Genomic DNA, 18,378 nt, shown 5'->3' with positions numbered 1-18,378 from the left:
TAATGGGCCATGACTGAAGATTTGGATAAGACTGTGGACAGTGTTCCCAAAAATACAGTTTTATCAAAAATTGTATTTTTTAAACAAACACAAATATTATTGCAAAGTACTATTTATAATATAAATAAATAATACTTATAAAGCTGTAAAACAATTTACATCTTACAGCCTCAAGTATCTTATAGGTTAGACAAACCTTCAGCAGCCCTGCAAAGACTTTGATCCTCGCCTTTTCTCTGAATTCACATCGCCTCGACGTTTTCAGGTTATAGAGAAAGAGAAAGAAGAAACAAGGGTATCCCTAGCCCCTAACTAAAGCTGAGAGACAACTCCAGAATGAATTTAAAAATAGAATTTGCTTCCCTAAAGACTGGAACATGAAAAATAACCTTCCATTGGCGTTACTGATTTCACCATTTTCACGTAAAATTGATTGAAGATGCAATGCAAAGAAATATGCTCCTCATAGTCTAAAGTCAGACTCAAGCTTTCAGTCAGATCATGCCTGTATCTCTACATACAGAGCACCATGAAACCATGAATCCCAATTTTTCTTGGTTCACAGAAGCTGGAAAAGATTGTTTTTATTTTTTAAATTATTTTAGTAAGAATACTATGGTTTGTCTATTTAATAGTTTCATCTCTAAAATGGCACTTGGAAGAACACATTTCAGTAATCATTAAAACCTAGACACAACTAAATACTGCTTTCAGGATTCTAATCAAGACTAGAAAGACAAACAGGTTGCTTAACTTTTGACAGCACTCATTGATCCCCACCAGATAAAATACTGTGTTGTTCAGAACATGAAAAAAAAAAAAGGCAACAAAAAAAGCCCAAAACAAAACACAGAACTCTTCTGAGGGTCTCATCTGGTGAACATCTGACCTTCCACACTGAACTGATTCAACTCACCTCACAGAAAACAATTCACCAGTTTTGCTTCCTTTGTTTGTAGCCAGTATAGTAAGATGCTGACCACTATGTCAGCCTTTGGTTTGCCTAAGCAAAGGACAACAGGAAAAGGATCTTCCCTTTTCAGTGACAGTGGGTCAGGTAGCATAGCTTGAGACAATTCAACACTTCGTCATAAGTCTCTCAGACTTAGAAAATTTACAGAAATAAAGACATAAAAAGGGAAGGCATGAGAGGAAGGGAAAGAAGCAAGTAGTCAGGACAAGCTGCATTATTTCTAGGCTTTTTGTTTTCTACATGCAGTTTATTCATTGATTTTTAATCACAGAACTGTCCAGGAAACACAAAGACACATAAATTTAGATTAAAATATGAATAATTTAATATGTAAGGCTTAGTTACACAAACACAGTCAGTGACGTAGTTCAAAAATTTCAAAATAAATTTGATATTCCTACTCTGCTTTAATGAAAGATAAAGATGCATGCACACATTACACCACTATACATGTGCAACTACTTAATTTTGGTGTTTCTAAGTCTCCCAGTAAGGAACATACATACATAACTACAGTCAACTACTGTAGTAGCCATAAACCTAGATATCAATGGTGTTTCCTTTATCTGGAACAAAAAAGAATTTTAAGAAAGCAATAGTCAATCCTATGACAAAGTCACAACTTGTTTTCACTTTAATCTATCTTCTGAAACTTGAATGATTAAACTAAGAAATGTATTACTTCTTTTGAAATTAAGTACTTTAGGATGAGAATAACCTGCCACGTTCTCTAAAGCACTAATGGTATACGTGTTTCACTGTCTTATTTAACAAACTCTAGCATTTAAAAAATTACCCTACTCCTAAGCCTTTCCAGATATAATTTTGTTTCTATTATGACTTTAAGCATGGAGCTGACTGAAAAATAAATACTTTTAGGTTACTTTGGCAGTAAGGCACTGTTTCCCATTTAGGCATCACTTCTGACCTTTGCTGTCACGTGTAAGACAAGCATTGCTGATTTTCAAGCAAAGGGACAAATATAAGATTTAAGTAGTGGAAAACTAAGATAAAATTCAGAACCATTTCCTTAACAAACAAAAACCTCAGCCTATTTGGACAGTAAAAGTAAAGTCTAGACAATTTTTACTTTTAGGCATTTTCCCCATCCTGTCTGGGAAAGGAAGAAATATTATTTGATACATCTGAAATCACAGCCATAAACCCTATCAGAAGAACATTTTGGTTTAAACAGTTTCTACCAAAAGGATAATTATAGCCACAGTCTTTTGGTGGATAGACATGATATTGAGTATCTATATTTACTAGAGACACAAACTAGTCCCCATTCTCATTAATCCAAATCTGACTTTAGGATCTTCTGTATCCAATAAAGGCAGTCATAAAGCATTTTTTCAAGAAGTTAAATTACAAATATTTATACAACTGCCCCACAACCAAGATAAATGCTTTTGAAGAAAGCATAATAGCGATATCAGAAAGTCTCTCATAGGAGTACTCTGATCATAAAAACGGAAATTAAAGAAGTTTAATTTCTACTGCTTAAAGCTGCTAAAAAAGCACTTCAACTGCACCATCAAAGAGCTACGGCGCAAAAAAAATTCTAACACTTACGCATTTTGCACTTTCCATTTTATTTTGCAGTTCTTATTCTTTCCTCTCAAATGATGCACTACAGAGCGTTAGCTCCCTCAACTGACTATTCCCATCTGCCATTTCTTCCACATTATTATGATCCAAAGCATTTATTAAAATAACATGTTTTATAACTAAGTTTTAAAGTTTTAAAAACTAAGACAGATAATTCTGCAATAACCGGCTGTTACCCTAAAATAAAGCATCTAAACTAGAAGTTATAAAAAAAATTCATAGTATTTTTCTAAATTTCAAGAGGTTATTCAGAGGTAAAGAAGTTCTATAATAATTTAAACATGATTTTTTTCATCCTCTGTGGAGAAGAAAAAGCAACATAGATGTATTCAAAACGAAATATACTACACTTTGAAGTTTATTTCTTTTGCACACTGCAGAAAGATAACACTGAACAGAAGCATTGCAGGGAATATAAATTCAATTATAAATCATTCTTACACCACAGATAAAGACAATAATAACTATTAATTTTCATTTCTTGTGGAAGCAACAAAGAGGAAATATGTCTATTTCAAGGTACAAACAGCCTGAAGATAAGAAGAAAAATGGGTCACATGAAATCAAAACAATCAAGATGCTGACCAGAACATCACCAAAAAATAAATTAAGGATAAAACTTTGCCTTCTGCTCCACTCCACATTCCAGTATACCCAGTTAAATTTCTGGAAAAGTACAGCAACAATTCAAAGCACACAACAACACTTAAGAAAAAAACCCACATGAGACAAGTAGCACTTCATCCGTGTCTGTCAAAAATTAAATTGTATTATTCCAATTACTGCACTTTATGACAGTGCAACAGACCTCGGAGACAGGAAAAAAAGCAGGTATCATATTGTGTCAAAAGGCCCTAAAGTCACTGAAAGATACTTTCACAAACAAATGACCGAACAGTTCCACAGAATCATCTATAGCCTGTGTTCAAAACCCATTGGAAAAGCCACACATGGAAAAATTTAACCAAAAATAGTAGGACATACCAAGCAAAGTTTCAATATTACTTAGTTTTAAACTAAAATTTAATATTTCAGTTTCTAATCTGCACATTATAACAGGAGCAGATTACATAGTGAAATGCCATGAGGCTGGGGACACTGCAAGAGCTCTGGAGAACAGGATCAGACAAGAAAATCTGGTCTAAAACTGAAGGCTGTAAAAATTGCAAAGGACACTCACAAAAACAACAAGCCACTATACAAAGAAAGGATAAAAGAAGAAACAACAAGAAAGTATAATGAGAGGTAGAAATACAAAGAAAAGGGAAAAACAAACAAATGGGGAAACAACCCCATCTTTCTCAACTAGTGGATAGAACAAGAAGAAATAAACATATTAGGATTGACACTTGTTAAAAAAAAAGTTAAAAGGAAAGTAAAGCAGCAGAATGATGATCACCACTGTGAGATATGAATATGCAAGCAAAGCTGTGAGGTTTTCATGGACAAAACAAATGAAACTACTGTAATCTTCAAAACACTGTTGCAAGTGATAAAGGTGAAAAAACAAACAAACAAAACCAAACAAACAAACAAACAAAACAAAACAAAACAAAAAAAAAAAAAAAAAAAGAAGAAGAAGAAATGCACAGCACCTTGAAAGCAACCACAGAACATTTTGGTCTACCTGACCAGAAGAGACCCTTCAGCTGTCCCCAGAGAGAAACAAAGTGAGACTAGTTAAGATGAACAAGTTTTATGGCAAGTTTTCATAAGAACAAGGTGGAAAGGCACCAGAAGTTTATTAGATCTTCCAAATCAACACAACATTTATCATCAACCCACAGCTGCAGATACTGAAAGGACAGATTTTCCACTTGATATCTAAGAACAAGTGGTAGGTCTTGGACAGTTAAAACTATGCAAGGTAAATTAGACAAGAGGCTGAAACTCAGACTAAGGGATTCAAAGGAGATACTTCTGACCATGACTTTCTGAATGACTTTCTAGTTAAAGCCTAGGAGTCACTTACCTGTAAAACCAGTTATTTTATATAATTCCTTCATATACTGAAGAATTTACTTTGCGATTAAAATACTTTCTTCAATTACTACAACACTTAAAATATTTCCTTTTAAATATCTTATGTTAGTGGCTTTTACTGCCAGAAACTGTCAGGCATCATTGATGTAATTACTCATTTATAGTAAGATTTTAATGCTCTAATCTTCTATACAGATGTAAATCTCAACTGCACACCTGGTGTTTGCATACTCTCTTTGATGGGCTCTGTCACTTAAATGTCAGCATTTACTTCTCTTGAGTGCTGCTTAAGGATTTCCTGTGCTCCCTATGTGACTGACTTAGCACATAGATTATTTAATATGCCTTGAGATCTGAAGATTACATGCCATACATAAAAAGCTTCTGTATTTATCTAGATGACAACAGCAACATCCTTTAAAAGCCTTTTTACTTTCCTTTTTTTTTTTTTTTTGTAGCACATAAAGTATAGAACAGACTGAAAACATTCTAAAATACTTTCAGAACCATTCCATGATTCTCCTTTTACTGTGATAGAAGGCCATTTATTGTATCGGGGAAAATACTCTTAAAGCATAGATTTATTCTTGCTTTCCTTCTACCCTCTTCCTTTCTGGACATTTTATTTAATACTATGCACTCCACCTCTTGCCCAAGCTGGCATAAATTGGTAGGTATAAGCACTAATATTTCAGACTACTGTAAAACTTTAAGCACCAAACCAATGTTCCAGTAGGCTGGGCAGCACCAGTCCAGGCATCTTCCACACTTGCCAGAGAAGAGATTGGCCAAAGCTATTCCTACAAGTGACTAAAATGCAATCTCTGTGTTCATAAATCAAAAAAGTGTCTCAAACTCAAATCAAACTTCTTTCCCCCCCCCCAGAAAGTCCAGAGGCTTCTCACAGAAATACTAAAGATAGACTGACTTAATCCAGTGCCAGCTTTGTAAAAACTTTTCAAGGAAGAACTTACCTAAGCTTCAAATTTCCGTAATTTATACTAAATGTAGAAAGGCTTATTTTCACAAACATTGTAAAAATTCTTAATTATAATAATCCTATAAATGTTCAAACCCTAATTCATTATCCTGAACTCATCATCTTTAACCTGAGTACTTTGAACAATTTATAGCCTTCTTTTTGCAAGTAAAGGGTATCTTTATTATCAGGTAAAACTCCACAGTTTACTTATTTTAATAAATCCTTTGCCATCTATTTTGCTCCAATAACAACATAAATGTCAGTCACTGGACAAAAGAAATCCTATTAAAAAATTAAAATGTTTGTTTTCATTAAATTTCATTTCTATTTTTATTTTCAGAAAGCTCTTGCTTTTTGATTAAAAATCTCTTTAATCATGAAATCAGAACTACTATCATATCAAACTTTCTACAGCTTTACTGTCATATAAAAAACTTTTGAAATCTGGTATGTTTTCTTCTAGTTATTAACAACTTCATTCTTGTCAAAAAGTTGCTAAATAAGATCTTTTTATTAGGTATTCAAAGATCTTTACAACTTCTTAATATTATCTATGAGTGGGACTGAAGACTTCTTGATTCTACAAAGCAGTAATTTTCAATCCATAATTCACAAAATCGCAGAAATTAGTCTGCAAAACCCCTGCGAAAAATATTTGAATAAAAGTCTCCCTTTCTCATGCAAACACAAGAAGGAGAAAGGTGGCAGTTATTGAATTCTCAATGTTAGGTTCACTTTGTTGGCACTGTAAATGAAAACAACTCCGACAAAACTGTACAAGACGATCCACTTACTTCTCCTCCTCAAAAAACAGTTGACAAGTTCTTTTATTAAATACTGAGAATCACTCTTACAGTGGTTCTTCAAACCGTTGACATAAGCTACACCAGACTACATCAAGATTTGAGCTTTAGCAGCTCTGGCCTTTTCGGACTACAATTCTGAAACCAGAATGACCATCTAGAAAATGCAAGGCACCTGTTTTCTCTTTAAAGAAATTTAAATAAGTTTCTTTGGGTATCTTAAGCAATTAAAAGTTCCATAGTAGAATTTCTATCCATTTACCCATATAAAAACTGGATTGTAATATCAGAACTTAATTCCTTTTCCTTGAAGACCATCCCATTTCAAACAGGTAGAGCACAAAGTTTGATTTCCATCTTGGTTTATTGCACAATAAGGCACGAAAACATTGTAACTTCTAGTAGAGAAGTATGAGGAGAATAGTTCATCCTAATTTCCTTTTTAAAGCCCCTTGCAAATAGAACATTGAGAAAAAGAATACTGCTTTTAGAATGGTCTTACTTTTTAGTGGCCCCTACATAGCACCATAGAGTTCAGACCTCTTTCAGATACAGACAGAATTCCTTAGTAATATTCAAATGTTTTATACATGATAGTGCAAGGAAGGATTAGTTTTGTTCAAATTTCCATAAGAATTGGAAGCAGGGGGCAGGGGACGTAGAAGCAGGGAAGTAGATTTCCAGTGATATGATGCTTTGCTGCCTCAACAGGAGTAAGAAAGTAATACCTTCTTAATCATTTTGATATATTGAAGGCACATTCAGTAGCACAGAAGCAAGCCATACTCCTAGCTATTTCCAGCAACCTGCAAACATTAATTTATTCTCACAAGGCTGAATACTGAATCTGTGACAGGAGAATATGAGGCTGGGGAATAAGCAATGGAAATAGAGCTCCACAAACACACCGTTCACTGAAAGGTCTGTTGCACCAGAGAATGGCATTTCTAATAGTCTCTTGAAGACCCAGGAAAGCCCATCTGTTATTCTCAATGCTGAAAAAACCCTATTTCATTCTCAACGTGCACTGATGCCAGATATTTCAATCTGGCAATATACAAAATACATCAGCCACCTACTTTAGAATATTTAAGTTCTTCTAATTAAGCAGCATTTTAAGAGAAAATTTTTTTCAGCAGACTGATAATTGTACATTAATTTTTATTAACTTAAGTTTACTCTGAGAGCTACAGGCAAGGCTGGAGCTTCCTAACAGAACAGTTCATAGCTGCATTGCAAAATGTTGTTAAAATCATTAATACAGAAACTGGAATAGACATTTTCCTTTAATCCACTCAAACAAAACAGTATATAATAGCAGGAACTCTTTTCTAATATCCCTAAAACATCTCAAAAACAACAGTTGTTTGTCTACACAGATTTGTCATTTTCAAGGTTTCTCATTAGTTGTTAAAGAACCAGAGTGAGTTTAAGTCAAAAGGGAAAAAAGTTTTGAATCTAATTTCTAATGAGAAAGCAACAACTTCAGAATAAGAGCATTTACAGAATTTTGGACAAAACTTATATTCTGCATTCTTCATAGCATGTACTTAATGGGCCAAAATGAAATGGTCTATTAAACCAAAGTAGTATAATTTATGTGTGTGTGCATTTATATGGTCTATGTAACAATAAAACTGCTACTTAATTGTACATAATTTCTCTTAAAATTATATATAAATCCTTCAACACATTATGCAATTTTTAGCTACTACATTTAATACCAGCCTTTTTTATGTTTTTTAAGCTAAATCATAGTCTTGGTTATCTCCACTAACTCACATAATATGCACAAACAAGCAGAATCAAAATGTTTTTTAGCATGCACAAACATACAACCATGTGTCCCCATGGGGACAATTACACAGTCAGTTACTTTCCTGAGCAATCTATACAAGATTTGCATGCTTGGATTATTAAATTTTAACTATGTCCTCAACAGCTATCTTAAGCATTCATTGAATGCATGTGTTTTTAATTTTCACATAGTTTTCCAGATGTCAGTATTCATGGAGGGAAAAATGTATAAAGTCCCCAGGTCACTGTGGTTTCCCTCAGTTTCTATAGCAAGCAGCCACATCTTAAAAGTAGTCAGTAGATTGCAAAGCTTCTAGAGGAAAGCTTATGAGTAAAGATATATGTTGACCAAAATTATTTTCCAAGTGAAGTCAATAATCTGATGAGAACAGATTGCATATACACTTCACATAAGAATCAAACACAGCCATTGCTTTATTACTGAAATCTCTAGGGTCAATTATCACACAATTCATCAAGAAAGCAAGGCGATTTTAACCTGAGTGTTATTTGCCCAGATAAGACAGACAAGACCAGGAAGGGCATTGACCTGTTGGAGCAAGTCCAGAGGAGGGTCACCAAGATGATCAGAGCGATGGGGGACCTCTTGTATTAGGAAAGGCTGGGAGAATTGGGATTATTCAGCCTGGAAAAGAGAAGGCTTCAGGGTGACCTAACTGTGGCCTCCAGTACTTGAAGGGACCCTACAGGAAAGATGGAGAGGGACCTTTTACAAGGGCATGTAGTGACAGGACAAGGAAAAATGGCTTCAAACTCAAGGAGAGTAGGTTTAGACTAGATATTAAGAAGAAATTCTTTACTGTGAGGGTGGCGAGGCACTGCAACAGGCTGTCCAGAAAAGCTGTGGATGCCCCATCCCTGGAAGTGTTCAAAGCCAGGTTGGATAGGACTCTGAGTAACCTGGTCTAGTGAAAGCTGTCCCTGTCCAAGCCAGGGGGGGTTGAAATTAGATGATCTTTAAGGTCCCTTCCAACCCAAACCATTCTGGATGGATTAGATCAAGAATCATCGAATCTTGATTCAAAAATACCTCCTATCAGCTCTTGTAAACCTTGTCAACTTACCTGTGTAATTACACATTGTTTCAGTTGTGTTTGTTGACTGAAGCAGACTTGTTGTGGCACAAAATTATATGACTTAATCCTCATTTCTGTGGCACACACACTATTCTCCAAGTTCAGAAGTTCTGTGTGGTTGGGTTTTTTTTGAAACCATAACCGCATTTTTTACTTTTTAAACACAAGCGCTAAAACTATCTTAATGAGAATTTTAAAAAACAACAGGCACATGCTACATAAATACAGAAAGTAACATACTTACAGCTTCAAATGATAAGTTAACATGTTCCAGGAATTTCTGCATTAAACCTTCAGTTAGTTGGCTGAAACGATACCGGAAGAGATCCATTTCTTGTTGAAGAAACCAACGCCTGAGATCCTCACTGCAAAGGAATAATGAAAAAAAAAAACATAATGCGTTTTCGGAACATGCATTCTCTCTTTCCTTAAAAACCAGACCTCAAACCTAGTGAACACGGCATTAAATGTAATGCTGACTTTGGGATGTAACCCACAAACTGGGGAGCTTGGGAGTAAAGGCAGGATATCTTCAGTAATGCACACTCAATCAGAAAAGACTTCTGAAGAGACAATACACAAAGAAGCACGTTTTGAAAGAACAGAGGTAGTCAATCTCAACACTAAAAATTGCTCTGTAGATATGAAAGCTGTCACTCTCTTAAATGGTACTCACATTTCTTACTTGTTTTGGATAAGAATATTCGATTGTAGGTAACATTCTCCCTCGGTATTTAAAGAAAAGCTTTTTTTCCACAACATGGCACAGAATTTCTTCATTGTGCAATTAATATCGCAATTAACTTGATGAGGCAAATACATTTTGAAGGCTACTTCTTTTAACTCTCACTTTTAGGGCAGCTCCAGCTGAAGGAACATGCACACATCTCAGATACTATGACAATAGTGCTCTCTATTCTAGGCAACAAACAGCCTGGAAATAGGCAAAAGGAAAATATATGGCAATAAACTTGGGTGAGGAACACAAATAGAACATCTAATTCTTGACAAAGAGAAAAAGGGGTTTAGCAACTGCAGGTGATCAAGTAGGAGAACAAACAAGAACACAGGGACAGGAGTCAGTAGACAGTATAAAACAATAGCAAGTCTCCAAGTACTCTAAGTTTTCATATAACTCTTTACGTTCCAGTGCTCAGATTCCCAGGCATCAGCGCACTGCTCAAAGCTTTAGCAAATAGGTACCAAAATACCAGTAACAAAAGCCACCTTGTATGTACAAGTACAGAATGCAGATGATGCTGTACCTCACTACCACAGGGCACTGTCTTGAACTGTCCTCCAAGAGCTACTGTGTAGGCCACTGCCATGGCAATTCACAAAGCACAGAAATACTGCAGTCTTACGTGTTCTCCTTAGAATATCTAAACATCTTTTCCCATTGGGAACACATGGATCACAACAGTCGTTTGTGCTTTTGCAGACAATACCTCTGGTTGAAAAAAAGTAATTATTATTCAAAGTAATCCCAGATGGAAAAGCTCTGTTCTAAAGTATAGAGTATAAGAAGTATAAACCTGTGGACAGTTTCAGTGCTTGGGACATACTAATAATCTGTGCAACTTAAAATGGAAGTTAATGTCTTAATGACTGATCTGTTGCAGTTCTCCTATGTGCATCTTGGACAGTAATAAAATCCTAGGATGTGACAATTTAACTCTTTTCCTAGTTCATCAACTTCACACTGCATTTGTTTTCCTAAGTGGGAAAACAAACAAATGAAATATCAACACACACACCTATGAAAAACAAATCATGAACACAATTATTTATAGTCACTTTGGAGGCCAGTCAGCCTGTTGTTCTTCCTTTCCTTCAAAGGCTGTAATCCCACCTACACACTTAAGTTACCAAAACAAGAAAATATTGCTGTTATCTCTAATACACACAACTATCTGGATTCTTCCTACAGCTGACGAGCTGACTTTACGCTACTGTGTATATCCCAGCATATACTTTAAAACTGATTTTCCTAGGATCATCATGATTGGGGCATTATTCACTTCATTTCTAAAGATAAACCATACCTTATCCTCATTATTCACATGTAAAAACTGTACACTCTCACTTCAGACACATATTAGTATTAATACTTATTATCAAAACCCCAAGCTTAACTGAAAAGCAATGTCACTGTCATTAGACTAACCAAGCTGCTGATGCACATGAGGGAGTTGCAGGTCACTGAAGTGTAGTCATAAAGGATATCTCCTTGGTTTTTGCCACTTAACTTCCTAGTGTGCAGGTTACTCAACAGTTAAAACCAGTTCATAGATTCCCAACTATAAAAATAATATAAAAGAACAGGCTCTTTTGTATAGGAAACAGCACTTGGGAGGGTGGGATTGGAATGGAAATACTCTTCACCCCCCCAAGGAAGAGTAGGAAAAAATAGCATATTTGTTGGGAAGCATCAACGCAGAAGTACCTGAGGAAAGGCATGCAAATGTTCATAAATCTGGAACTTAAGACTAGTAGCGCACAGTCCACAGTAATACCAGAATTCAGTTACCAACAACTGAATTCTGACTTGCGAAAACCCTGGGCATGGGCCAGATCGCTGTTCTATTAGGCAACCAACACCAGAGGATTCCTCAGAGTTTAAGTTCCAAAAAGTGACAGCAAGGGGAACATGGGTACAGAAAACACACAAAAGTAAACGCTGCTCAACATAACTGGTAGGAATTTTAGCAAAGAAGTCTAATTTATCATATAGAAAAAACAGCAGGAAGTAGTGAAAAGGCCTTGCTAGGTTTGAAAAAGAACTTAATGTCCTTGTTATGTGACACAGACCAAACCAAATTTAAAAAAAAGGCATAAAAGTATGTTTGATAGTTTTCTGAATAGAAGAGTTTTGCTGTCAGAGCAGAGGCAAAATTTATTTATTCCAGCTTAAGAAAGTAAAGTGAAGATTATGCGCCTATGACTTAGAAAGTTCTTCATAGCCAATTTGCTGAAGTGAAGAGAGATGTAACACACAGAAGCAAAAATGCAGTCATGTCCAACATGCAAACAAAATTGTCTTTAGATCTGCATCTGCCATGAAAGCAAACGATAAAAGATTATTCTATTTCCTAGTCCTGAAAGATATAAGTGACATTACAAGAGGTGTGAAAGAAGGGTATAGATGAGACTGTTCTATTCAGACTGTACATACCCCATCTTATGGGAATAAGCTTTACAGTCTTGGATTTCAGAAGGCAGAAGAAGGAAAGAGAAGAGATGATGACTACATTACAAATTTATCTAACCAGAATGGTGGAGATGGCCACTTCAGAGCGTGTAAAACCCAAACCAAAATAATTCAATTTATAAGTGAGCACTGATACAGACTAGGAAAAAAAAAATCAATGTAAATTCATACCCCTGGGTGGCACTGTTGGCCAACTGGAAACTAAAAAACGTGCAGGAAAAGGAGCCTGTAAACACAGCTGCCACAGGAACTGAATTCAACCTAGTTTGCAGCTATGTCTATGTAAGCACACTTTTTCAATCACTCCTACCTTAACAGCCCTCATCAATTAACCTAATGACTTGTGCCAAGCTTATTTTTCTCACCTAGTATGATAAAAACTTGAAGCATTGTATATTCTATTTGCCTTCCAATTTTATCTTCTGGGGAACATGCCAGTTTTAGATGACAGAAATAACTCATCCCTAAATAGTTGCTTTTCAAGAGAGAATGAAGAATGCTGGGTACTGGGTCACCTCTTGGGGCTTAAGACACTATTTTCCATTTTAGGAGTAAGCACTAAATCCACCTTTTCAAAGAAATGGCAAAAGTGGAAACTGACTAAAAGCTGCTTTATTGATATGGAGCATCAACCAACTGCATATAAACCGGAACACAAAAAGTTGTTTTAAGAGTGCTCCAGGGCTCCATCCATGGCCCCTCCTCCATCTAACAGAGTCTTTCCCCCTAGACTACAAAGCCAGGCTCTTTCCTGCTGATTCTGTGGCCCAAAATAGATTGTAATCATTTCTGCATAGTGGCTCACCTTCAGAAAGCTGCCCATCTCTGTCCTGCTTATAGCCTAATTTTTAAGATACTTCCCTGAAACACAGGGTTTGAACAGTGTCTCCCATTTACTTACTATGCAAGAATGCCAGTAAAATAAATCCTCAAACAGAAGATAATCATCTTCTTCTAAAAAGACAGCTTGCAGAGAAAAAGGCAGTCAAATTATCTGCACCTATCATTAATTCCAGGAGATTCCAGAGCCATTATAGATAAGTAGGGCAGGAGGGTAAAGATATCACATCACTGACAAGGGTAAATGTCTAGCCAAGTCCCTGCTGGGATATTTCTGACTGAGGCAGACTTTCACTCAGCTTACTATCCACTCTCATTCACATGCCTTCCTCCCTGCTCAGCACAGAGGACAAAGCCTAGTAAATTCCACTCCTGAGCCTAATACCTAACCTTCAGGCTTTTGCTAGGTGGCTTGGGTTGCCTTCTGTAAATCTAACCCAAACTCATTTTTCCTGAGGTCACAGACCAACCCAAAAATAGGCACCTCTTGAATTCCAGTTCAGATTCTTGCCACTAGAAAATTCTCCATAAGAGCAGATTTTTTTTCAAATGTGTCATTACCAAAACCCTCAAAGCATCTAATCTTCCACTGAAAAGCAACAGTCTAAATAAGCTAAATAATAACTAAATGTTTAAAGTAAAGATTTACAAGAGAGGATAATGGAAGCCAAACTGACTATTCAAAATGCCACTAGCTGCATAATACAAACCATTACATTTCCAAGGGCCTTTTAGTACCCAGGCTACTTGAGGATACTATCTTTTAGAGGGTTTTGGTAAACTTACAACATAGGTAAAGTAAGATAATTTCTTGCAGGACCAGTATGACTAAGGGAGTTTATAAAAATACACACAACAAACACAGGCACTAGAAAGAAACCAGTATTACATTTGTTATTCACAATCACAAATTATACGCGTAGAATACAGAAGGGTGGAAGGAATTTCAGTTGTAATTCTGTTATTGAACTTGCTCCCTTCTTTCAGGATTTCAAACTATGCTATCAGAGTCAATGCAGTGAAGGCTGGTATTGATCTTCACATCCACAACCTGTTCCTCACTGTACCTGCATCACAGATCTAGCCGGTTCATCGATCACATATATTGACAAACTGTCTTCAGCACAGCCCAGATGCCTTTGACGGGACAACACGATGGGATGTAAACGATCCATAAGATTTCAGAGTGTTTAAAAGTCAACCAGGGCCTGTCATGGTGAGGCTTGGCCTATCATGAAGCGTTTGAGGCCTCTGCTACTTCCTATTCTGATCAGATGTTCTGGAGCAGGAACCCAAACCCCTTTCAAAGACAAGCCTCATTTATTCCAGCTCCATATTTTGGCTTAGACCACAATCCCACAATCCTTCCTATTCACCTTTCTGGTCTGTTTTTTGCTGACAAATCTGTATCCAACCATAGCAGCACCTCAGTCACATCACCCATCACAGTATAATATGTATTCTACCGCATTCACCTAATTTAAATAGACTATATTGCAACTTAAAGTGCAATTGAATTAACAATTCAAAACAGTATATACTTCATATTTGCCAGGTTTAATTTTTAAAAAGATTGCAATGACAAGCAGTCAGGAGTTCACACTAATGTATAACAAAGTGCTAGCAGACATAAAGCACTGACAGCCTCTATAATTGCACCCAAAAACTACAGGAGAAGCAAAAACAATGCACTTTACTTTTTGCTTGAGATCTCACACAACAAAAAAAATGCATTGCAACCATCCACAGCAATGAATTTGGACAAAAAGCAGAGTCAGTAGAGGAAACCTCAAACTCAATTGTATTTTTAGTTTGTCAGAAGCAAGGCTCTCTATACAATAATATAAAGCCTATTTACATAGTCACATCTTTGGTCAGTTATCAATAGTTTTAGCATATACAGCAGTGAAATTATATTATTAATCACTGCAAATGCCTAACAAACACTTAATACTGACATGCTTTCATCTCAAAAAAAGTTATGAAGAGACTCAAATCAATGCTCTGTGTATAAAAGCCAAGAGTTTGTTGGTTTTTTTAATTATTACAAAATCCAAATACTAATTTTGATCCCACGTATCCCTTTTCATCACAGTTGAAATCAGGTTCCTAGCAAAAAAAAACTGTTTGAGCCTACCTTTCAATAGAAATGCAAATCCAAAGTATCTGTAATGTCTATAATAAAGGAATGTAGTATCTGTATACATTTAAAATTAATAACGAGTACAGTATAATCCAAAAAGTACTTACGACTGGCAGTAAGCAAGGCGTAGTATGAAATGAGAGATATGATCTTTTCTTCTTGCCTCATAATCATCCTCAGCCAAAGCCTACAGAATATATTGTTATTATTTTAGAGAAATAATTTCTCCCAGATTAAAAATTCACAATTATTTTACCATTGCTGTTCAAGATTGTCTAAACTCATCTTTTAGGCATTAAATGCAAACTATTAAGGAAGGAGGTAACCCTAAAGAAAGAAATATATATCCTAAAAGAAAAACTACATCTCTGACAAAATGACAGAACTGCAGTTTTAGAAATAGCAGTTCATCACATCTACTTTTATTCATAATTCTTGAATGGTGTAAAGAAAATAAAGTACAAGAGAGTTACACGTTCCAATTTTTACTTACTCTGTAGGGAAACTTAAGTTTCCGGAGCTCATTCTCCAGCTTAGTTTTGTACGAATCGGTACTTCTTACATAGCTCACACCAAGGTTTTCAACTACTTTGAGCACTGGGCAAAAAAAGAAAAGGTCCGTGTTAGAGAGAACATGTTGAAAAGAAATCTAAATGTATCACAGCTTGGAAAAGGCACAAACTGGGGTAAGACCACAGGAATTGCTTTCAGCGTTAGGAGGAGCAAAAGGGTGAGAAATGTGGAGGATAAAGTGTGGCCCACGAGTCCTTAACAGCTGGCCCAACTCCGGGATCCATAGAGTCAACAAGGAAAGGGAGACAGCTAACTGATAGACCACTCTCAGAACATCCGTAAGGACAGGCACCGTGGATCCCGCAGTTTTCAGGAATTCAGGGGAATCCTTGGCCCCCACCTGAATCGCAGTCCTGAGAGACATCAAATATGTCGCAACACCCATAGAAAGTGAAACGTGGTCGTAAAAACTACCAGTGTAAACCAAAACTACACAGTCCCGACATCTACACCGAACGCTTATGGTGAAATCTGTCTCAGCTCCCTGAAATGCCCAAAGCAGCGCGCTTCCCTTTAGCGGGGGCTCCTGCCAGCACGAGTAGCAGCCAGCTCGCGTTCACATCCGGCAAAGGGAGCAACCAGGCCCGCCAAAAACACACAGCCTGACAGGAACGGTAAAAAGCATCGAGGGAGCGCAGGGAGGAGAAGGGAGAGACGGAGAGAGAGAGGGACGCTACTCACGCTTCAGGCGGTCGATGGCAAAGCTCTCGAACTCCACCAGCGAGATGCTTTCCGTGGGGGGCTCCAGGTAGAACTGCAGGCTGTGAGGGTACAGCTCCCGTCGGTCCCCAGCCAGCCGCAAATGCTTCTGCCTCGCTCGGCTGGAGAACTCCATCTCTGCCGTCCCAGAGCTGCCTCCGGCCTCGTCCCGTCCCGACCGACCCCGGTCCGCCGGGACACAGCGAGAACCCCAACCCGTTCCCGGCCCGAGCCCCGGCTTCCCGCGCTCCGCCGGCCACGCCCACTTCCGCGATGAGCCGCGCCTCTCGCGCTGCCATTGGCCAACGGCAGTGAAGGGGCGGGGCCCCGCTCTCAGGTGCTCACACCCGTCATGGCGGCTCCGTGAATGGCGGGCGGAGTCTCGCTAGAAGGTGCCCACACCCGGGATGGCAGCTCCGAGCACGGGGGCATCCTAGGGTCTTCTACAATTGTATCGTTTTGTCATTTTTCCACGATACTGCAGGATTTGCCATTTCTGCCGCCGTGTTGACCATTTTTGCTGCAGCTGGGGTTATGTTATGTTTTATGTCCCTGCCACAAAATGCCCCTTACTCGCTAATTTTTTCCCCTACCGGAAAAGTTAGTTAATGATCTTGCAACAAATTCAGAGTGTAAAGGGGTGGGAAATCAGAACTGACATACAGTTTGTGCTCACAAAGCGAGGAAAATCAGCAGCTTATGCTGGCAAGTTATTAAGAGCAATGAAATGATCATGGACCAGGACACACACTGGTCTTGTGTTCGTGAGGAACACCTGAGACATTCCCAAGTAATCCGACTGCAGCTTTAACAATCACTGCGAGTGACAGCCAGCCTGCAGCTGCAGACTGCTTCTGTACTAGAAGATTAAACAAGGTGCTGAGCTCAGCTGATGCGGGATAATCCACTCCATCCTTCAAAATAAGGCGGCCACATCCACATTGCCTACAGAGGATATTGATGTGCTTGTGCTAATTCTCAGACTGTGAAGTGTGCTCTTTGGTCTGGGCCAAACTCTGCCAAGGGACCATGGGAACATTTTAACAGGATAGAAAGTCAAGCTTCAATCTCCAGGACTGCTCTGTAGTTTTCCAGGAAAAAAACATGCTATTGATATATTTTGATATAGTGATAATTTTATAATATATTTAACCCAAAGCAAGTTCGTATCTTTATATGTATATATGTATATAAAGCAACTTTAAAGCAAAGCAACCTTTTTTTCAAATAAACACTGCTCATCCCACACAGCTTCTTCCCTTCTCCACCTGGCTGCAACATGAGTTGCTCAGGAGTAGGAGTGCATCTGCCAAAATGTATTTGCAAGAAATCAGCTTTTGCCTTTGACCAGTGTGTTAATACCCAGAGACTGGCAGTGCTCCGTGCAGGGCAGGGCAGGGCAGGTCAAGGAGTTTGGTCAGTTCCCACATTTGTTTAGAGTGCTGTACCCAGCCTGGACCAGAGGGGGAGAAGTGTGACAATGCTGAAGAGTACAGCAGAAAACAACGATGCTTTTCATTTTAATTAAATTTCCATTCATGTTTTAGAGTTTGGCACATAAACAGTACCATACCTTTTGAAATCATGATATGCAGTTTGCTGGCCATCACTATTTCTACTGAACCACGCCCTGCTGATTTTTAACAGCTCAGCAGCTATGTCTACG

General features: G+C 37.6%; 1 protein-coding gene across 2 annotated transcripts in view; it reads right to left on the bottom strand.

Moving 5' to 3' along the window:
* PRIM2 (DNA primase subunit 2) overlaps positions 1-17,606 on the bottom strand; it is a 101,111-nt gene extending 83,505 nt beyond the window's left edge. The window contains exons 1-4 of one of the 2 annotated variants that reach the window (XM_027696036.1): positions 16,695-17,606; positions 15,934-16,037; positions 15,548-15,627; positions 9,491-9,611 (exon numbers count right to left, since the gene is read on the bottom strand). In XM_027696036.1, the coding sequence (XP_027551837.1) occupies positions 9,491-9,611; positions 15,548-15,627; positions 15,934-16,037; positions 16,695-16,848 (459 nt within the window). In that variant the 5' untranslated portion in view covers positions 16,849-17,606. The remainder of the gene's footprint in view (positions 1-9,490; positions 9,612-15,547; positions 15,628-15,933; positions 16,038-16,694) is intronic. The other variant, XM_027696034.1, reaches the window with a different exon arrangement.
* Positions 17,607-18,378: the final 772 nt, after the last annotated feature.

Source organism: Neopelma chrysocephalum, unplaced genomic scaffold, assembly GCF_003984885.1.
Source record: "Neopelma chrysocephalum unplaced genomic scaffold, ASM398488v2 Primary Assembly neopelma1_104, whole genome shotgun sequence".
In the NCBI taxonomy this organism is placed as follows: Eukaryota; Metazoa; Chordata; class Aves; order Passeriformes; family Pipridae; genus Neopelma; species Neopelma chrysocephalum.
This window is presented reverse-complemented; position numbering and strand designations above follow the sequence as displayed.